The sequence below is a fragment of the Equus caballus genome, chromosome 22 (genome assembly GCF_041296265.1).
Source record: "Equus caballus isolate H_3958 breed thoroughbred chromosome 22, TB-T2T, whole genome shotgun sequence".
NCBI lineage: Eukaryota > Metazoa > Chordata > Mammalia > Perissodactyla > Equidae > Equus > Equus caballus.
The window spans coordinates 11,215,438-11,238,122 of NC_091705.1; the positions used below are offsets into that span (position 1 = coordinate 11,215,438).

Below are 22,685 nucleotides of genomic sequence, written 5' to 3' on the forward strand. Positions count from 1 at the left end.
CTCTAATCAACATAGAGTATATTAATAAGAAGAAAACAAGAGTAAATTATTTTTAAAAACTACCTCTATCCCATTATAAGAAATTTTTCATGACACCCAAAGATTTTGGGGCTGGAAAACTCCTGCATCATGTAATTGAACAATTTTCATAAACCAGATACTTTATTGCTGGAGAATTCTGTATCTTTGTATTATAAGAAGCTATTTTGAACATGTGAACATTGGGCAGGATTTTGGCACACCTGACATTTTAGTGAGAAAGATACTATTTAAGAAGAGTCTGCAGATCAGTTTACCTAATCTCCTAAATCACTGCATTTAAAGCAAAATAAACTCAAATGCACACAGAAAAGTTAAATGGAAGTGGACTAGTTGTGCAATGGACTTATTTAATGAACACTGGCCATCATCAAAACACCATTTATTGAGAAGAAACTCTTTGAACTATTTGGTTTTTTTACTAAACAGGATCAAAAAAACCAGGAGTCTTTTCTAGAGTTTAGTAATAAACTTTCTTTTCTATGTGTTGCGCTAATTAGCCAGAAGCGTTCAGGAATTCCTTTCTCTGGGAATTTGAAAGAAAGACTCTCCTATCCCAACCTACCCCCACCATGAATTGTGAGGCCACCTGGGCAAGGAGTGAGCTCATGTCAGCCCATTTTAATGATACTTGTTGCTATTTTTTATTATAAACCAAATGACTGAATAGTGATGTTGTGCCTCAAGAAATAAATTAATAACTATCACCAGCCTCAAATAAGAATGAATGCCTGAGATATTGACAAAGGCTGCCTATCACTGAATATCCTATTCAAGTCAATATGCCTTTCCTATGAAGGGGTGACACAGTCGTTATAATCTGCAGGGTGCTTTCAGATGAACACCAATGAATTTGTTGGAATTAGAGAAACAAATTAGAATTTTTACAGCATCTATTTTCTCCATTGCCAAGAAAATTTGTTCAGAACAATCTCCTGAATTTTAAGTATTTTAAGCAAGAACATTCTTCTTTCTCCAACAAATCAACTTACCAGACCACAAAGCCTTGGGAAAATTTAAGAAATGACAAGCAGAACATGGCTGAGAGAGGATACTACCCAACAAATGGATTTAGCAGAAGCCTCAAGGATTCATAACTATTGAACTCTGTGTAATGGAGGTCTGGGAGATGGAGAAGAAAGACAAAGAGATATGGGATGATCACAATTTGTGAAAAATCTGTCTTCTTCCTCTTCTTCTGAAACTAACCCACAGGTGCCCAAGCAAAGTACAATCTGAGACTGGCCCAGGGCACTTCAACTTTTAAAAGCAGCTCTACTCAGCCTTTTCATTACTCTGTTTGGGAAAACAAAGCAAAAATAAACCAAACCAAAAAAAAAAAAAAAACAAACCCTAGAAGTAGGTGAAAATGAAAGAAAAAATATTTATGTGTCATGGCATAATTTAATGGGGAAAAAAAGGCCCAAAAAATATAGTATGTCATTTGAGGAATCAAATTCCAGCCTGAGAACAAAATAGTTTATTCATCCATTCTACAAGGATTATCAAAGACTTACCATGTACTGGGTTTTCATTAACATTGGGAAGTCAGGGGAGAACAGGTAGTCTAGGTCCTTGAAAACAAATGGATAAACAAATTCATGACTTCAAGTATGATAAGGACTGTGAAGGAAACAAGGAATTTTAAATGCTCATTAGTATCTGTCTTATATTGCTTTGGGAGCTGTACTCTTAGTGTCTAGTTTTCTCCTGCCCTTTAATTGGAGTTCTACCTAAGATCTTGTCTAACAGTATCCAAGAAAGCTTTTTGGAGATTTTGTTAGTTTTCTATGGCTGAAGCAACAAATTACCACAAATTTAGTGGCTTAAAACAACACACATTTACTATCTCACAGTTTCTGTAGGTCAGAAATCTGGATGAGCTTGACTGAGTCCTCTGTGTGCGTCTCACAGGCTGAAACCAAGGCTGTGTTCCTTACTGGGGGCTCTGGAGAAGAATTCGCTTCCAAGCTCATTCAGGTTGTCGGCCAAATTCAGTTTCTTGCCCTTAGTACAAAGGGCCCAATTTCCTTGCTGGCTGTCAGCATTCCTTCTCATTCTTTCCAAATGGCCTCTCCAGCAGTGGCGAGTTGAGTCCTTCCCATGCTTAGAATCTCTGACTTCTGCCACATCTCTGACTTTCTCTTCTGCCCTCAGCTCTGAGAAAACTCAGTGGTTAAGGGCTCCTGGGATTATATTGAGTCCACCCATATAATGCAGGATAATCTCTCTTTTTGAAGGTCTGTAACCTTAATTACATTTACAAAGTCCCCTTTGCCATGTAACATAACATAATTCACAGGTTCCAAGGATTAGGGCATGAACATCTTTGGGAGGCCATTTCTGCCAATCAAAGATAAATTATGAGATTTCAAACAATAGCTTTTGTTTACTTACCCCTAAAGAATCTGTACGTAATGAATATGGGCTGTTCTATTTCTAGGACATTCACTTGGCCAGGAGATTATATGATATGGCTGCTCAAACAAGTCCAGATGCTCGCATACCCGTGTTCTTTGCCCTCATGAGACTGGAAACTGTGCATTTGCTCCAAGATATCCTGTTTTTTAATGTAAGTTTGTCTCAAATAAGTCCCAAATCTCTGAAAACTACAATGAGCTACTCTTGGGTGGTGGGATGGAGGGAGATGATGGTCCTGAATGGAGTGGGATGCTTAGATTTTTTTTGACAGAATGTCTCTTGTCAGCAGTTTACAATGAGACGGAAATGGAAGAAATTGGACAACACCCTTGGACCGTACTGGGATTTATTTGTGATTGGCCTAATTGTTGCTATGCTGATCTTCTTGCTTAGAAATCGCTACCGGTAGGATCTGGATAAGGAAAACCAGTTCACTCTGAGGTATCCTCACTAAATAAAGAACTTCCTTGTCAAACTCAAGAGTCTACTGAAGATTTCCCACACAGGCCTGTGATGAAAAATGGACAAAGCTTGGGATCTATCCTCTGAGAAACAATTTCAGGCTTCCTGCTTGGTTGAAGTGACCACTAGGGTAGGGGGTGGGATGCTGGAGACTCGTCACTTAAGACTTCCTTACAAACCTGCCATCTTGGTGAGCTGGTATTGACATAGAGATAAAGACCACCCATTTTCATATTGTTATAACAACTTCCCCCCTTTCCAGAGGATAAATGGGTTTCTGGGTTCCTACAGACATACTGAGGTAGGAAAAGGGAGTTTGGGGAGGGCAAGAACACAGATCTCTTGGCATTGGAGAAAGACCCAGATTACGAATGGACTTCATCTTGTGGGAATGCTCCTATAAACCACACTGTAGTGCTAATGAGCAGAAGAAGCTCCTTATGGCATGCTGTGCCAGAGGGACTGACTTGGACTCCTCACTGAGGTGCATTTTATCAAAGCTCCTTTAGTAGTTGTATAGTGAACAACGCCATTTGGGGTCTGACCAGCACTGTACTCCTCTCCTCCATCCCTTACTGGAACCCTGTTCTACCTAGGAAATCCCCTTTGAGGTACCCATAGAAGGAGATGGTACCAGCCTTCTGGGACAGAAGCTAAAGGGCCCAGTTCTGTCTCCCTTGATAGGCAAAGCAGGGACTCAGGGCTGGGGGGCAGGGGTAGGTATGGAGCGTGCAGGAGGCCCACGACTTATGTCAAGACCCAGCTTGAATTCCAGCTTCACAGCTCTAGCTATTTGATCTCTCTGAACCTCAGTTTCCTGATCTGCACCATGGGAAGAATAATACCTATTTGAGAGAGACAGTGTGAGGATTAAATGGGATAATGTATGTAAAGGGACTAGCACAGGACCTAGCATCTGGAATGAACTCCATAAATGGTAACTCTTATTACCTCTTAAAAACTCATGGCAAATTGTTTGGAATATGGGGACAGCTGTGTTGATAATAATCGGGGTGGTTGTAGTGCCCTACAGTCAGTTCTCCAGCCAAAATGCTGGGTGTTTTCGTAGGAAGAGATCATGCTTGCCTATCTGAAAATCCAACCCAGGTCCAGAAAAAGAGTTAATTAATAGGATTGATCATAATCAGAAAGCAGAATGAAATGGTGGGGAGCACTGGATTTGGAACCAAACAATCTGAATTTGAGGTCCAGCCCTGTCCCTTAGTAGCTTTATGACTTTGGGCATAATTTCTCCAAACCTCAGTTTTCCCTCCATAAAATGAGATTAATTCCTACCTCACAGGAGAAGTGTGAGGTTTAAATAAGTGTAACTTCAAAAGTGCTTTATAGACTCTGTACGTACACATAGTAGCCACAGTCACTTATTTGGCCATGAACTGATCCAGGCCTGTCCGAGGTCCAAGTGTTTAGAATTTCCTGGACATGGTTCCTGAGTTACTAGATAGCTCCAGTTCCAAAGGATCCAGCCTAATTTACACAAATGTACAAGGAAGGAGCAGGCGTCCAAACCTCAGGTCAGAGCCTAATGGACAGGCTGGATGTGCGATTATCTCTCACAGGTGTCTGAGACAGGGATAAGAGCAAAGGGGAGTGTGGAAGGCAAAGCAGGTGAGTCCTGGCCCCAGGTCTGAATGGAAGATGAGCTCCTTAGAGGTAAAGCTTGTGAAAATAGCTGCAGACAGTGAAGAAAGGGCGACTTTTTGTGGCTTGGTGTCTAGACTAGAACATTGCCTGAAATATGGGAGCAAGGGGAGCAATTGCTCATAAATTTCCTGTTTCAGCTAATTGTTCCAAGTAAACGTGAGCAAAGGCTTTGAAAGCACAAGCAGTTTGGATTGCATGAATCATTCAAATGTCCGTGTCTGGGCCTCTTCTCCGGAGCCTCCTCTGTAGCAGTTCCCAGAGCCACGGTGCATGGATAGGCACCTGCAGCACCTGGGCAGCTTTGGGATGGCTGACCAAGGGAGAAAGGCCTTCCGCCTGCAGGCCACTTCTACTTTCTGGATATGACAGTCCCACCCTCTCCACGGGCACAGAGGGCCCCTATTATTTTTCCTGCTTCTGATACCTTTAAATAAAAATGGATAGCCTGTGGACTATAAGAGAGCTTTTTTAAAAATCTAATTCTCTTTGTAACTCCCTTTTCCTCTGTATTTCCTTCCCAGATTCTTTATTAAAGTGGAGCTGCTATTCAAGTCAGTACATTTTTTGAAAGTCAAATCAAGTAAATAATTTTTTTTCTAGAGCAGTTGTCCACAGTCATTTTATGAGGAATATGCTTTCGGAATTTTGTGCTTTTCCCCAAAGTCTTAAAAGGTGGGTTTTAACAGGTATAGCCGGTATGGGAATCCCAGAAAGCTGTAGAGAAGAGGGTGTGGTGAGGCTGAGAAGGGGAGAAAGGAATGCTATGGAACATCTGCCACGTGCCAGACTTTTTTTTCTAATTCCCTCTTCACAATGAGGCCGGGAGGTAGACATAACTCCCTCTATTTCACACAGGAGGAAACTGAGACTAGGACAAGCTGGTAACTTGTTAAGAAAAGACCATATGATAATGTGATCCCATAATAATAAATAATAAAGCTAGAATTTGAGTCCAGATCTGACTCCAAAATACATTCTTTCCTTTATATTGCTGCTCCAGTTATCTCTTGCTGCTTTAACAAACTGCTCCAAATCTTAGCGGCTTAAAACAACAATCATTTTGTTATATCTCAGGAATTCGGGCAGGGTGTGGTTGTGTGATTCTTCTGTTTCACGTGGCATCCACAGAGGGCACTCGTTGGTGTTCAGGTGGACCCGCTGTTCTGGAGAGTCCAAGACAGTGTTATTCACATCCCTGGCACCTTGGCAGGGATGACTGAAAGGCTGGGCCCAGCTGTGAGTATTGACCAGAATGCCTACAAGTCACATGTGACTTCAGCACGACGGACAGAGCAGTGGGACTTTTTTACACAGCAGCTCAGGACTCCCAGAAAGAGTGTTCACAGAGATGCAGACAGAAGCCATAGGTTTCCCAAGACTCAGCCTCAAAGGTTCTAGAATATTACTTCTGCCACCTTCTATTGGTCAAGCATAGACTCCACCTCTCATGGGAGGAGTAGCAAAAAATTTGAAGCCATAACTAGAAATACACTGTTTAAAAATCTACCAAGGACTAAATAATTTCCAGTACAGAAATTGGCAGGAGAAAAATGCAGCCCAGACACTGAGCTGCTTACTTTGGAAAACAAGGGCTGGACAGACTAGCTCTCTTTGTCCTGGCTCTCTATTTTCCCATCTTTCAGAATGAGGAAATCCAGAGGCCTCTGATGGTAGCTGGAGGGAGGAAAAGATATTCTTCTCTCTTCCTCAGCCAAGCACACACATGCACACACACACAGTTGAAGAATGCTCACTTCTTTCTCTGCTCTGAGCTCAAGTGACATGCGCTAGGAGGTGCAGAGTCCCAGGATGATCGGGACTATCCCCTGGCACACCGTAGCTGCAGGCTCCACCCTGTGTCTCAGGACTCACACCTTTGCACTCATCAGGCAAGAGACACGTACCCCAGGCCTCTATGCTCCTGCCCATCCTCGTTCATTTTCCCTTCCCAGGCCCAAGTCCCTGTAAGCCCATCGCCTCTGCCTCACCCTCTGGAACTAAGGTCCTCCTGTTGAGACATGGCCTTCAGCATGGGTTGTGTCAGCATCCTCTGTCCTACAGTTCTGCTGCTAGATGGGAGGAAACAAAAAAAAAATCATATCCTTGGATCAGGACTGGGGAAAGCAGCCTTCACTGTGGACTGACCTCTAGATTGGAATGTATTAAAAAGTCAGACATCTCTTTTGCACTATGATTGTCATTCTTCTGCTAATGTATCTCCTAAACCTTATAATGCAAAAAGCTCATCTGCTCCTTCCCAGCTCTAATATCAAAGTCACCCTCCTATTACTTTAGCTTTGGGAAGTGCCAGGCTCTGGTAATGAAGTGTGGGGAGAACCCTTCCAAACCATCCTACTAGTCAGGTCAGGCTCTAAGAGTTACTTATTGGAGACTTTTGGTCTAGAAAATGAACGGTTTTTAATTTAATTTTACATTGTATTTTACCCTATTTTAAAATATATGATTACAAAACCCAGAAGTCCCATTTTCACATACATCTTCACAAAGTATTTGGCCATGAATACTATCTTTACTTTGTTCCATGTTCAGCAACCTCAATGAGCTTTACCTGAAAATTCCTCCAAGTTCTTCCAGGTTCTCCCCACACTTTGTAATGTTTCCCACATCATTTAGCAGACAGAATACATTGTCCCAGAGCAAACGCACTGAAAGTCTCCAAAGAGATTTACTTCTAATGGGACCAAAGAGAAAGATAAGGGAAAGCAGGGATTGGCTGTAACAATATTCTGTCCCCACCTTCACAATAACAGGCGATTCGGACTAGGACAATGGCTCCTGCAATCTGAGGTCATCTTCATGTTAAGAAAACAGGAAGACTCGTGTTTCTGCAGCAGCTGTGGGGCCACTGTCAGGCCTGGCCTCAGCAAACCAGCTGACTGAATTAGATGGCTACCCCAGCCAGTGCAGAGGCAGCTCTGACGTGGCAAGCAGACAGGCCCCAGGATGGATTTAAGTTAGGCCAAGTAATTTACACAATAAATTACACAAAGATCTGAAACCAAGCAGAAAGGGGATTGAGGCTATGGGAAAGAAAAGGCCCAGCTTCACAAAGCTCCACATACATTTCAAATCTCAGTGATGTGATTGTCTCAGTTTAGGTTCCCACAGAAGCGGCCCATGAGAAAAGAAATTTTTTTGGCGGGTATTTTTTTGTTTTGTTTTTTGGTGAGGAAGACTGGCCCTGAGCTAACATCTGTTGCCGGTCTTCCTCTTTTTCCTGGAGGAAGATTGTCATTGAGCTAACATCTCTGCCAGTCTTCCTCTATTTTGTATGTGGCATGCTGCCACTGCATGGCTTGATAAGCAGTGTGTCGGTCCGTGCCCAGGATTCGAGTCCATGAGTCTCGGGCCACCAAAGCAGAGCACATGAACTTAACCACTACATCACTGGGCCAGCCCAGAGATAAGAATTTGAGTGTAAGTAGTTTATTTGGTAGGGATCTCAGGAAACATAGGTAGGGAGTGAGGAAGCGAGACAGAGCAGGGAAGGAAGCCAGTGCACGGTGGTTATCAAGCCTCCAGAGCTCAATGCCACTGGGGAGCTAGGCAGCCTGTGGAGAGCATGCATCTCACAGTTACCCAACCCAAGGGACTAGGGAGCTGGGTGTTTACTCACAAGTCCCAGCAGTCACTGTTTGAGGGGTGCTTTAAGGGGGGCATTTACTCTGCACTTCCAACCCTCCACGGAGGCAGGTGGAGCCTGCAAAGAAAGCCAGGGGCAAACAGGTGCAGGTGCTGGCAGTTAGCAGCCTTGTCTGGCAACAATGGTAAGGACTGCAGGGAGGGAGGCAGAGCACCAACAGCACCTGCTGCGGTGATTAGGAGCTGCTTTCTGGACACTCCCACCCTTCCATTCTACAAGGTACTGCTTATTTAGAATGTCCCAAGCACTCTGCCGAGAAACTGAGATACAAAAAGGAGACCTACGTGGCCCCTGCCCTCAGGAGCCTTGCAATCTGTAGTGGAGAGGAGAGAAGAGCCCATCACTGGGCACCCACCGTGGGCCAGGCATTCTCCTGGAGTTAGCTCACTTCATCCTCCCAGACACTGTGAGATGGGATCCGTCTTCCATTTTATAGACACACCGTGCAATGACCTGATTACTTCATCAGAATAGCATAACCATTAGCAGAGGATATTTAAAAGTAGAATCATAGTGTTGTGATTCTAGCTGATGAACAGCTTTGTCTCTAAAAGAAATGCAGATGCTAGCAGAGTAAGTGGATTGAAGCAGTATGTTGAAAGAATTGAATGCAGGAAGTAGGCTGTGGCCCACCCACTTCAGCCTGAGTCCCCTGAGTGAGGGGGGAAAGGAGTGTGGGAAATGATCACCTTCTACTGTTTCCTCCCCTCCCACCACTCTACCCGCCTTTAGATCCTCCATGGTTGAATGGTGGGGGGTGGCAAGAGGTGTGGCTTAAGGAATGGGAAAGATTTTACTAAACCAGCACAGAAGTAATCCTGCAAAGATGCCCTCTGAGCATGAAAACTTACTATGTTGCCTCCCATGGAGCACTTTTGTGGCTTTCTTGGGGATTCCCTTGCTGGGAACCTTCTGTCTTTGTTTGGGGTCTCCTGAAAGCAGAGCCTGAGATAAGGATTTGGGTATAGGTAGTTTATTTGGGAGGTGATCCCAGGACTCTGAAGTGAGGGAGTGGGAAGGATGAAAAGCCATAAAAAAGGTGCATTGTCAAGGTCACTGCTATAGGCAAAGGGGGTTCTATGCTACCAAGATCTGAAAAGTTTACAGAATACTTCCCAGAATTGTCTTTCTGAAAGACGAGAGACTGGGGCACTTGCCCACTAGCTCCCTTCTCCATTATTTGAGGATCACCCCATTGTGCATTAACTACCCCCTTGCCCCATCCAGGCTGCTTCTCAGAGGCTTTGGGGAAGTCTCTGAGGCTGAAAAAAGACCTGGGCTTTCGCTTAATGTTGGGCACAGTTAGCAGGAGTCTGAGATTGCAGGGAAGGGCCCTCCACAGCTGCAGCTGAAATCAGAAGTGAGCAGCATAACCATCGCTTTGTGAATGAGGCACCCTGAGCCCCAAGGCCCCTGTCATCTATCAGTCCATCCAACAGACTCTCTGGTGGGACTCTCTACCATGGCAGGCCGAATAATGGGCCCCAAAAGATATCCGTGTTCTAATCCCCAGAACATATGAAGGTCACCTTATAAGTCCCAAAAAGGACTTTGCAGAAATGATTCCGTTAAGGATCTTGAGATGAGGAGATTGCCTTGAATTATCTAAGTGGGCCTAAAGAGCAATCACAAGGGTCCTTATAAGAGAGAGGCAGAGGGAGATTTGACACAGATCCAAGAGGAGGAGGCAACGTGACCACGGAGGCAGAGATTGGAGTGATATGGCCACAAGCCAAAGAATGCCAGCAGTCACCCAAAGCTGGAAGAGGCAAGGGATGGATTCTCCCCAGAGCCTACGGAGGGAGTGCGGTCCAGCCAACACCTTGATTTCAGACTTCTGGCCTCCGGAACTGTGAGGGAATAAATACCTGTTGTTTTAAGCCATCAATTTTGTGGTAATTTTTTACAGCAGTCCTAGGAAACTAATGTAGTACCCTGTCTCTAGGTAGCTCTAGGCTGGCTCCTTTCCTGGTGTCCTGTATCTGGTCCCTGAGAAACACATATCTTGCTCCTGTTCTTGGTGGAAGTGCAGCCAGCTCTGAGGGCAGCCTAGTTTCTCTTGCACTCTCCTGCTCTCATCCTCTCTCTCCTCAGGCTGGTAGTTGTAGCCTCTCCCCATTAGGCGTGCGTCACACCCTAGTCCACTATGTCCCCCAAACTCCAGGGGCCACAGACCAAGTTCTCTAAGAGGCTCCCTTAGAGCCCCTCTCCTTTGGTTGAAGTTGAGGGGAGAGCTTCCCCTTTCCCTCCCCCACAGGAAATGCAACAGCAATCAGAAAACTCCCTGCAAGAAAATTTTGCCTCCACCTTCCTACTTCAACCCTTAAACACCCTGGCCCTCACCCTCACCCCTTTGGCAGTCCAACTCAGGACTTCCAGCCTCTTGGTTTAGAAATTAGGCTCTTTTTGTTAATTCTCAGTCTTTGGGCCTCAGCACAAATCAAGGCACAAAGAGTACTGTTTTATCACCTAGAAATTGCTGACAATTTCATCACCGAGACGTGTGCTCTGGGCTGGGAAGAAGCAAATGGTTCCAGCCCTAGATATGCCAGGAACTAATGCTGTGGCCTGTCAAGTCACTTCACCTCTCCAGCTTCACTAGTTTCCTTCTCAGGAAAATGAGAGGGTTGGACAAGTTTACAATACCAAAACCACCAAACTGTCAGTGGTGTCAGTAGAGTGCACAGCTACAACTTCAGAGATAGAATGGGACCCCCTAACTGTGGCGGATTAGCGAGAAAGGCTCCTTCAGTCAGGAACCGATGTCTGTGCCCTGGCTAAAGGTCTGTAGTGTAAATTTGCAATGCATTCATAAAAATAGTACGAAAAAACTCCATACCGCAGCCACAAAAATACACCCAGGGCATCAGAAAGGGAATTTAATTTTTTTTAATTTAGAACCATTACCAAAAACAAAGAGGGAAGTGGGGAAGGGGTGGAGACATGAACCTTGGATTTCACATGAAGTTCTGCTCCATTTCTGTCTGTTCCCACCATTTCTGTCTTCCCCACATTCCTTACTCTGCCAGAACAAATTCCTTCTTCCATGGAGTATTTTGCTTGTATATAATTAATATAGAAAAACTGTTCACCTCCTCTAAGACACATCCTTTTTGTAAGAAAATGTACCAAACCATAGCAACAATAAATGTGCCATTCTAACAATAACTTGTTATTAACATGAAAAAAATTATAAAACTAAAAATAGTGATTCCACTAGAGCTAACTTGAGAGGAAACAGTCATGTGCTGAATATGCATTTCCAGAGGCACAATATCCCTGAAGCTTTAAAGTTCCTCCAAACTCCTGAGCTCCAGAATCTTCTCTTCTTAGGCTCTGCTTCTGGGAAAACCCAAACTAAAACAATCCGACAAATGTATTGTCACATTTCCCAGTAAGGACATCCTGGCTCAGAGAGCAGATAAGCAACTTGCCCAAGGTCACACTGCCAGTTAGGGGTAAGATTTAGGATTCATACTTAGAGCCAACCCCAAAGCAAGTGCCCTTTCTTCCATTCTATCCTCCCTCTCATGTTATCACCTTATTATCAAACATGGCTTTCAATGTGATATCTATTATTTTTCATTTTTCCCATGAAAAATATTAAACTAGACAAAAGTTAAAATTTATATAAGCTTCTTTGGAAAAATCCTTTTTTCTATCATGTTTCAAAAGTATCATAAGGAAAACGTTAACAACATACAAAAATCCAAAAGGCATCACCAATCTTGCCATGTGATTCATTGACAACTCAAAATGGAATGTGAAATCTTGTGATTAATTAATACTATTGTGATTGTTCTCTGAGCTACACTGACTTCCCACCCTGATTTTATCTCCTATTATCTCCCCCTTCCTCACTCTGTGTAAACACGCTGTCCAAAGATTGCTCCCTTTTCCAGATGGACAGTGTCTGTAGTAGACACCATCAGTGCCCCACCCATGTCCCCTCAGCCCAGTTCTGAGATCACCTGCATCTCCCATGGGCAGTCCCCTCCCATCTGTGGCTTCTTACCTTAAACTCCTGCATTCCTCTGCCTGAGGAGGCCCTCAGGTTGCAGGAGCATTCTTGGCCACACACAGGGCGGGCCAGAAGCAATCCTCAACCAATGAGGAACACGAATCCTCTGGTTTCCTTGCCCTTCAGGGGGCTGATTTGGAGTGTTTGCTGTAGAGTCTCTCAGATGGTGTTGAGCAGGGTTGAGCCCCACTTGTCCACTGTAGTGCCTGCTCGTTAACATATTTTTTGTTGGCTTTCCCCCCTTCCACTTTTCTACTCCCTTACCTTCCCACTCTCTCTCCAAATAAACTACTTGCACTTAATTGTTTATCTCAGGGTGTGCTTTTTGGGGAATCCAAACGAAGAAAGAGTCTAAGAACAGATCATGTTAAAAATACCAGAAGACACAGAAATAGTAACCAAGCTGGGAATAAAATCAATATCTATTCATAGACCCACTAGATTGTACACTGTGGAAGGAGGGCCCATTTTTTGATCTGTTCACCACTGTAACTTCAGCACCTGGCACCAAGCCTGCACATAATTGGTCTCAAATACTTTTTAAATGAACAAATGAGTGAACAAACAGATAAGAATTCCTAGCTTTCTGCTAAGTTTCCTCAAACTTTAAGATGACAAGTTATCCTAATTAATGCCAAAGCAAAGACTGGGATTATAAAAGAAGAATCTAAACTGATGTAATAATTAAAAAGTCATCTATAAGATTTGAATAAATGGAAACATCTTGTGTTTGAATAGGAAGATGCCAAAATACGAAATGCTAATTTTCCCTAAATTAATCTTTAATTATAATACATTCTTCATAAAAATACCAACAGAATGCTTTTTAAACTAGGCAAGTTACTTCAAAGTTCATAAGAAAAAGTAAACACAGATGAAATAGCAAAGACAATTCTGGAAAAGGAGAGAAAATGGGAGACAAGTAGCTATACTAGCCAATAAAATATAAAGCTATGATAATTAGGCCATTGAATAAGACAGAACAGAACACCCAGAAATGACTCAAATGCATAAAGTTAAAGGGGCAATTCAAATCAATGTAGAAATGATAGATTATTCAGAATTGTATGTAATTTGGGTAGCCCATGGGAAAAGATAAATCCAAATCAATACGTCATAACTTAGGTGAAAATCAATTCCAGACAGGCAAAGGTTTAAATGTAGTTAATGAAGCTATAAAAGTATCAGAAGAAAACATGTGGGCTTTTGTCTGTTTTTTTGCTTTTACAATCTAGGATGGGAAGTCCCAGTTTGATATGGTTGGACAAATGCTCACACGCAACTCACCTAGGTTTGCTAAATGTCTCTTCCTTGGGAACCATGGATTCCTTAGCTCTAGAAAGAGCAGACTGTGGCCAACTTATCTTTGTGATATACTGTATATCAGGACTGAGAGGAAATGGACACAGTGCTGAGAATTTCAGCACTCGCTAGGGAACTATTGTCCTCAAAAAATGAAAGACGCAAAAGCAAAGGTTTATTTGTACTTGAGACTGTAGACAATTAGCCCAGGGAAGGTGTTTCCTGGAAGAGCTATTAACATAAGATCTTCTAAAAGTTTCTCAAAAGAGCAGTGACAACTTTCTGGCTCTGTTTCTGGCTCCTCCCTGTAATTGCCTTTTCACTACTCTATTCCATAAAGGATGCCATTAAATTGAAACTTCATTAATTTGACTAAGAAAGGAGCAGGATAAATTATTAGGCCACCCAGTACTGACCCTCCTGACCATCGTGGCAAACACTGCCCCTCAGTCAAGGCTGCGCCATTACATTTGCATTATGTAAAAATGATGTGATAAAAATAACCAAAGTGTAGGAAACCTGACACTCTTGTATGCTGAAGCTGGCGTGGGTAGTTTGGGAATTTATGCAATTCCACCTCTTGACATTTATACAAAATAATAACTAAATATAGGCATAAAATTAGTTATAAGAATGCTTTTTCCATAGCGTTACTAATAATGACAAAGACTTGGAAACCACCCAAATTATGGACTGGTTAACTAAATTGTCATGCATCTAGGCAAGTGATTTAAAATGATGCCATATATGAATATTTATTGCCACGGAAATATGTTCTGTTGTGATGTGGAAAAAAAAATTTCAAAAATAGTTTGTAAAGTTTGGCACCATTTTGTAAAGAATGAGAAGAATGTATTTAGATATGTAACATATTAGCAAATTCTGCAAGAGCACACATGAAAATGGATGTTAACAGTGATTATCTCTGTGAAGGTACTGGCAGAATGGATTTTTTAAAAATGTGATGCAACTATATGTCTACAATAAATACACTTTAGATTCAAAGACACAAATAGGTTTAAAGTAAAAGGTTGGAAGAATAGTAACCAAAAGAGAGCGAGAGTGGCTATGCTAATGTCAGACAATATAAACTTTAAGACAAAAATTGTTATTAGAGACAAATAAGGACATTTTATAATGAAAAAAGGGCCAATATACCAGGAAGACAAAACAATTATAAACATATATGCACCTAATAACAGAATCCCAAAATACATGAAGCAAAAAATGACAAAATTGGAGGGAAAAATAGAAAATTCAACAATAAAAGTTGTTCAACATCCCACTTTCAATAGCAGATAGAATAACTAGGTAGAAGATCATAAGGAAATAGAAGATTTGAACAAAACTATAAACCAACTAGACCTAACGGATAGCCATAGAACATTTCACCCAGTAACATCAGAATTCATTGTGTGGAAAACAGTCTGGCAGTTTCTCGAAAAGTTAAACATAGTTACTATATGAGCTAGTGATTCCACTTCTTAGTAAATACCAAAGAGAACTGAAAACATATGTTTACACAAATACTTGTACACAAATGTTCACAGCAGCATTATCCTTAACAGCCAAAAAGTGGAAACAACACAAATGTCCATCAACTGTGACTGGATTAAAAATATACTGTATATTCATACAGTGGAACATTATTCAGCAGTAGAAAGGAGCAAAGTACTGAGATCTGCAACAACGTGACTAAAACTTAAAAGCAGTATGCTATGTCAAAGAAGCCAGTCACAAATGGCCACACATTGTATAATTCCATTTATATGAAATATCCAGAATAGGCAAATTCATAGAGACAGAAAGTAGATTAGTAATTGCCAGGCCTGGGGAGAGGGAGGGGCTGGAGAGTGAATGCTGACCAATAGTGTTTCTTTTGCAGATGATGAAAATGTTCTAACATTAGATATTGGTAAAGGTTATACAACTCTTGACATTGTTCAACACTGAATTGTTCACTTTAAAAGGGCAGATTTTATGGTTTATGAATATCTCAATAAAGCTGTTATAAAAATAAATAAATGGACACAAATATGATGAAATCTTAACAGCTGTTAAGGAGAGGTTTGGGGATATGAATGTTCTTTTATTCTTTAAACTTTACTGTAACTTATAAATATCCCTAAATTAAAAGAAAAGGGATGCTGGAACAATCGACTAACTATTTAGAAAAACAATTAGGTTATTCCCTCACCCCCTGTAGCGTAGGCAGTTGGCGCTCAGCAATAAATGTTTCATACGCTCTCCTAAATTTTCCAGCTGCCCTGGTGGCTACACTGAGCCCATGTGACTAGTTCTGGCCAATGAACTGTGAGCCGATATAATATTTGTCACTTCTAGGCTGAGGCAATCAAAAGCACAAGATGGTGGGAGCATGGATCCCTGAGTCACTGGATAGAGGCTCTTTTCCCCAATCCAACAGATCTGGCCTGAATGGGAAATACTTTCATTGTGCAAGCCATTGGTATTTCAGAATTTATTTGTAACTGCTACCTAGCTTAGATTAGTCTAACTAAAATAAATAACAGATAGACTAAACCATTTGTATAAAACTATTAAGAAATAGCCTAGAAAAAACAAAAACAATCTAAAAAAATAATCTTTAAGATCCCAGCATGAGGAAATAAGTTTTATGCACCAAAGCAATGAAAGTTATCACAGGGGCTGGCCCCGTGGCTGAGTGGTTAAGTTCGCGCGCTCTGCTTTGGCGGCCCAGGGTTTCACTGGTTCGAATCCTGGGTGCGGACATGGCACAGCTCATCAAGCCATGCTGAGGCAGCGTCCCACCTGCCACAACTAGAAGGACCCACAACTAAAAATACACAACTATGTACCAGGGGACTTTGGGGAGTAAAAATGAAAAATAAAATCCTAAAAAAAAAAAAGTTATCACAAAGGAAAAGCTGTACAAATATGAGTAGAAATAAAATAAAATTTTGATACATTAAGAAAGTCACCATATATAAAATGATAGAAATATGGGAAAATGTCTGTAATAAATGTGTCAGAGAGTTAAGGTCCTTAATGTTTAGAATAAACTATGGAATAGAAAAAATGGGCAAAGGATGTGAAAATGTAAATAATCAACTCAAGACATAACCAAAATTCATTTGTGCTATTTGCAGGCACTATACATTATACATCATATCACGCATCTTCACAGTGATTCTATAAAGAAGGTACTAATACCATGTCCACTTAAAAAAGAGGTAACTGAGGCTTAGTGAAGCATTTTGCAAGACTCAAAACCACACAGGTAATAAGTGTATGTGAACTTGGAACTTATCAAATACCAAAGCTAGCCACTACCCTTCCACAGGAAACTATGTGAGCTCATATTTATAACCAAAGCAACATTAAGGAAAACAACAATGATATACTATTACTCACTTATCAAATTGGCAAGGATCTAAAAAATAATTACAATCAATGTAGTGAGGGTGTGATAAGACATTCATTCACTCACTCTTCATTCATTCGCAATTTTTGAACGTTCAGTAGTTATTGAACACCTACTAGGGGTCAGGTACTTTCCAGGATCTGGGGTTATAACAGTGAGCAAAACAGACCAAGATCCCTCCTTCCTGGAGTTGTCCTACCAAGCTAGAAGATGTACATTGGTACAACTTTTCCAGGGTGCAATTTTGCAATAATTATCAAAAACTCTAAATATGTTCATGCATTTAAATGTAGTAATTCCACTCCCAGTAATTTATTCTTTTGTCATATAGTTATCTATAATGGGAAAAAAAGTTGGAAAAGACAGCCCGACAAATGAAATCTTTGAAAAACGTATGGTACATTTTCATGACAAAATACTATGTTGCCATTAAAAATTACACTTTCATAAAGAATGACAAGAAAATGCTCACAGTATAATATGAGAAAAAGGCAGGATGCCAAACAATCTACAGTATGATTTCATTTTTACTATCTAGGTAGCTAGCAGTTAGTAAAATACTGGAGGGATATATATTGAGATTTTAATAGTGATTGACAGGATTACAGGGTTTTAAGAATTATTTCCCCAAATTTCCACATTGAACAAGTATAACCTTTATAATGATGGTAGGGAGTAATTAGGAAAAATGTTTTCTAAAAAGTCTTAGCCATCTTTCAAGGGCCAGCTCAAATGGAAGGGAAGACCTCTCCCTGTACACTATTTCTTCTCACTCTTTGCATTTTCCCTGAGCAATTTTATCCAGCATCCCCATCCTCTCCCCAACTGCCAAGCCAATCAATCAATCATGAAGTCCTATTGATTACCACCTCTTAAATCTCTCATCCTTCCACTTCAATCCACACCCATTGCCTGCATCCCTGTCCAGGCTGCCTCCACCTGTCACCTTGAACTCACCAGCGCTTATCATTAGCATGGCATCAACCTGCCTAACTAGAAGCGGCAGCCCTGCACATTCCCCATTTCATATTCTAGGCTCCAGAATGATTTGCAGGTCCCCAAAAGTCCTATGCTCTCATTTGTCACCTGGGCTTTTGCATATGCTGTGCTCTCTGCCAAGCACACTTTCCTGTGTTCCCTCTTCCACCATCTAATACAACTTCATTTCCAGTCCTCAGCTTCCAAGTCTAGGAAGACCTCTCTAACTTCCAGGCCTAGATTAGATGCCTCTCTTATAAGTACCGCCTGGGATTCCCAGACAGGCCTCTCCATAGGACACTGCCAGAGGGGTTATGATAAATGTGAGCCAGTCATCCATCTCTTTTCTGCCTGCCTGGAAGTCTCCACAGCACCACTGCCAATGACGCTGTACTGTACTAAAGAGTGGGGGTAAGTAAAAGGGAACTAGAACATAGGAAATAAATCTGCACACTAAATATGATGCAATGACAGAACACCCAAGTGAAATCCTTCCCAAGGATGAGGAGGGTCCTGTCGTGGACACAGCTTTGTTCCTAACCCTCAGGTTTCCCAGTCCTCAGGTCTGCCCTCCTCCACGAAACACCCTCTTCTTCAAGCTGCCACGTGTCACACTCGGCCCATTGAGCCCTTTAGAGGCTGCAGCTGCTTCCTGCAGAGACGAGCCTTTCTCAGGATCCATCAGCCAACAAGACACTTCCCCCACTTCAAGTCCAACTCACAGGCCATTCCAGAGTGGCTTTCTGCACACCAAACTCAGCAAAGCAGTCTGGACACATCTCTGGCCCTCGAACCCCAGATCCCATTTAGTCTCTCCACTAGTGTCTGTGGCAAACATGACTCTTTATTTTCAGAGAACAAGTCTAAAGTAGTGATTCTCAAAGTTTAATGTGCATAAGAATTACCCAGAGGGCTGTTTTTTAAAAAAAAATTCCTGGGTCCTGCCACAAGAATTCCAATTGTCTAGATCTGCAGACCCTACTGCCAAACTCTATATGCAATGCATGGATCCTATTTGCCTAAGGTACCCACAATTTGCAACTCTACCCACTTTCAAAATGAAATTAGCACTCTGGGTAATAATTTAAAAGATTAATAGTTTTTTGGTTTCTTTGCATCTCCTCTCCTTGCCTTCTGCCTTCCCCGACCCACCTCCACTTTTAAAATCCTGCCTCTTTGAACTGTTAGAAATAAGAAATGGGATTATTACTAAGCTATCTATCTCTTAGTGGTTGTTTCCTTGATAACACTACAGTTTTATAATTACCATTTGTAAAGATCTAAGTTCTTAGACAAGGAACTTTCTTCCTCAGATGGTCTAATGGTGGAGGGCAGAGGGTTTACCCTTCTAGCATTCATACATTCATTTCTTCACCATATTTCCCAAGAGTTTACTCAGTGCAAGCCACTTGTCACTGCATATAATTGCCTATTACATAAGTAAAAATTGCTATGTGTAAGCACTTAGGATGGTACCTGGTCCATAGTAAGCACTCTTGGTTATCCATTACTACCTTATTTCATTAATTCTAAAATGTTTCTTTTTCCAGATTTTAATATCTCCAAAATCAGGATACAACTCACAATAAACAGCACTTAAAATTGAAGAAATCCTCTATTACTTGTTGTTGTTCCACTCCGCTTGACTGGAGGCCTTTTAATAGCTGCAGCTCCTTCATTAAACCCCAGAACCTGGCATGGTGCCTGGGATCTGGTAGGTGCTCAGTGAATTGGTGGAATGAATGAAAAAATGAACACAGTCTTCCTTGCTCCACCCCCACCCCCACCGCACATGGACTGCGTCATCTTTTGCCTGAACTCCCAAGGTACTGTGGTCAGACCTCTTTCCTAGCATTTCTCATATTCTACCTCAAACTATAGCAGAGTGCCTGTGTTACCCTACACCACTGAAATGAAGGCAGGGCCCCCGCCTTATTTATCTGAGGATCACCATGGACTACTTTGCACATGCCTTCACCTAAGTGTCTCAAAGTGCTTTTGGTTGCAAGAAAATACACAATGTCAGCTCCACCGTGGTCTCCAGTCAGCCCAGCTGTGGGCTCTGTGAGGGTAGTGATAAGATTCTTCTCATCTCCAGATATCCAGTGCATCACATATAGTAGGCGCTCAACAAGTCCAGATTGATGAACTTGTCCACACCCACCTTTCTTCATCCCCAGCCCAGTCTAACACATCCTCCGTCTCCAACACAAGCACATCATGAGGTGCACAACGACTCATATGTTTTTATAACCAACAGAACTGCAGAAGTCCTTCAAAATTCCCAACTAAAACAGAAGGGAGGTTAAAATGGGCTCCTATCTGTGATTTTTCTCTCTTCAGGAAAGCTGGTGCTCTAGAGCAAGGTCTATAACTTTTAAAATTCCTGATGCCAAACTAAAATCTCTGTGGATGGGAGCCAGGCGGTATATTTTTTTCAGCTCTCAACGTGCAGCCCAGGTTGAGGTCTACTGAACTTGCAACACAGAAATTTGCTCCAAATAAACTCAATGTAAGGAGTGACTTTGAGTTTTGCAAAGGACTCAATATCAAAGGCCCTTGGAATGGAGAGCTGTGCTAGGAACCTCAATAAAGCTCATGTGCCAGACTCAACTGCCTGTGCAGGGGAGGTTCGACAGCTGGGCCTTTGCTGGGGTTGCGTGAATGACATCAGGCCTGCCATAGGTCACTGGACAATACTCTGGATCATCTACATTCCAAGCCTGTCTCTCCCTGACCAGCTAATGACCTCAGGCAAATCAGTCCCTCTGTGGGACTCAGTTTCCTCAACAGTAAAACAAGAAAGATTTCTTTGATGTCTTATAGCTCAAAAGTTTTATAATTACAATCTAGCCTCTCAGGTGAAGGTCTGTAACAGAAAAATGTTTCAAAATGTTTCCACATGTGGCAAGAATAGAATTATTTTTAAGGCTGTGAGACTTATTTTCCTAGCTCTTTTTTTGCCACCCAAATTATTTCATCCAGCATTTGTGCCTATGTTTTGATATGGAAACACTTTTTGTGGTGTGTGCTTGTGTGAAATGAGTTAACCTAATTTGTATTTCATTAATTAAAAAGTAACTTCTAGGTAAAGACAAAGTGCCTCTAAAAAAAGAAATGTTCGGTCTTTACCTAATACAGCATTAGAACAAATCTCTCATATTTGAGATCTATTTGGATTTTGCCTAGAGGCAAAACAGCTGAGGCCGTACGATTTATTCTTTTTAAAAAAAGGGACAGTGACTTTAAGCAGTATCTGTTTATTAATAAATCTTCTTGTGTGACCAGGAGGGAATTTCATGTAGGACAAATGGTAAGCTAGCATCACAACAGTAGTCAATAATTTAGTCTTGAAAGCATCTCTAAAATTCATTCTGTCTAGAATAACAATAGCTAACATATCATGCTTATTATGTCCCAGGCACTGTTGTAAACAAATGCATTATTAATTCATTTGGTCTTCACAACTACCTTCCCAGGAGGATACTGTATCATCTGTCTTTTACAAAAGAGGAAACTGGAGTCAAGGAAGCTGTCCAAGGCCACATAGCAAGGATGACCAGGTCCAGAGTCCATGCTCTTTACCACTGCACTGGATTCCCTTGAGAAAGTTCATCAACAACTCTGCAGGTGAGTAGATTCTGATAAGTGAATGTAGGTTTTCCTGGAATCAAATTATTTAACAAACCTCTACAATGCCTAGCATTGTGGTGGGCTAATGTTTCCCAAAGCAGGTTCAGTCTTGTAAGGTGCTCCTTGATGAAAGGGTTATTGGGTGATTAAGTCTGGAAGACGCCATAAAATATAGGCTCCCCTGGAAGATTCACAACCACATGGGCATATTAAAGGTTCTGAGGGCACCAGTGCGGTGGCATAGTTTGCACACTCCGCTTCAGTGGCCTGGAGTTCATGGGTTTGGATCCCAGGCACGACCAACACACTACTCATCAAGCCATGCTATGGTGGTGTCCCACATATAAAATAGAGGAAGATTGGCACAGATATTACCTCAGGAACAATCTTCCTCAAGTAAAAGAGGAAGATTGGCAACAGATGTTAGCTCATGGTCAATCTTCTTCACCAAAAAAAAAGGTTCTGAGAAATCTTACAGGAAAGATAATTTAATTTTGTTTGACCCAGCTTTTCCAAGCAATTTACCTCTGGAAACTCTTCCTCTCCCCCTGCTCCAAGTGCCACCTCCTTTTGTAACACCTATTAATATCTTGTACTTTAAGACCTATTGCACCAGACATGTAAAGCATCTTATGAGCTTGGCTTTCCAAGCCTAAGAAGTAATAAGTGTGATGCTTATTCTCTGCTAGGCATTGAATGAATGCTTCTAAGAACGGCTCATTTCACAGCAGTTGAGTAATTTATAAAAGGTAAGGTAGTGGTGGAGAGGGGATTCAATGGGAAGGTCTGATTTCAGAACTCACACTAATCACTCTACCAGCCACCCTGGTATCTAAATGACAGCTGGACATCTTGCCTGGACTTGAGACCTACCATTCCACAGTGTAATGCCCAGTCAGCTCTGCTGCAGGCCTCACTTTGACCTCGCATCATGGTTCTACTCCTATTCTCTAGGACCAAGGTCTTCCCTGTCTCCCAATCCCAGCAATTCTATTCCTGCCTCCTGTTATCCACGTCCCAACTGCTTTGCTTGATACCCAGACCCCACTAGAAAAAGAGTCTAGCCTTGAATCCCAATCAAGTAGCTGATCCTTGGA

At 41.8% G+C, this 22,685-nt stretch overlaps 1 protein-coding gene and 1 long non-coding RNA gene across 8 annotated transcripts in view; one reads left to right on the forward strand and one right to left on the reverse strand.

Annotated features, from left to right (window-relative positions):
• SEL1L2 (SEL1L2 adaptor subunit of ERAD E3 ubiquitin ligase) overlaps positions 1-2,935 on the forward strand; it is a 118,232-nt gene extending 115,297 nt beyond the window's left edge. For 4 of the 7 annotated variants that reach the window (XR_002802789.2, XM_023626099.2, XM_023626101.2 and 1 more), the window contains 2 exons: positions 2,483-2,611; positions 2,747-2,935. Coding sequence is in view for 5 of the 7 variants with exons in the window: in XM_023626099.2 (XP_023481867.2) it covers positions 2,483-2,611; positions 2,747-2,869 (252 nt within the window). In the remaining 2 variants the exon portion in view is untranslated. The remainder of the gene's footprint in view (positions 1-2,482; positions 2,612-2,746) is intronic. The other 3 variants (XR_002802788.2, XM_023626100.2, XM_023626102.2) reach the window with 1 other exon arrangement.
• LOC111769955 (uncharacterized) lies at positions 1,505-6,682 on the reverse strand. The gene is made up of 2 exons (XR_002802791.2): positions 6,576-6,682; positions 1,505-1,613 (listed from the first exon to the last, which is right to left on the reverse strand). It is a non-coding gene; the product is annotated as an uncharacterized lncRNA (long non-coding RNA).
• Positions 6,683-22,685: the final 16,003 nt, after the last annotated feature.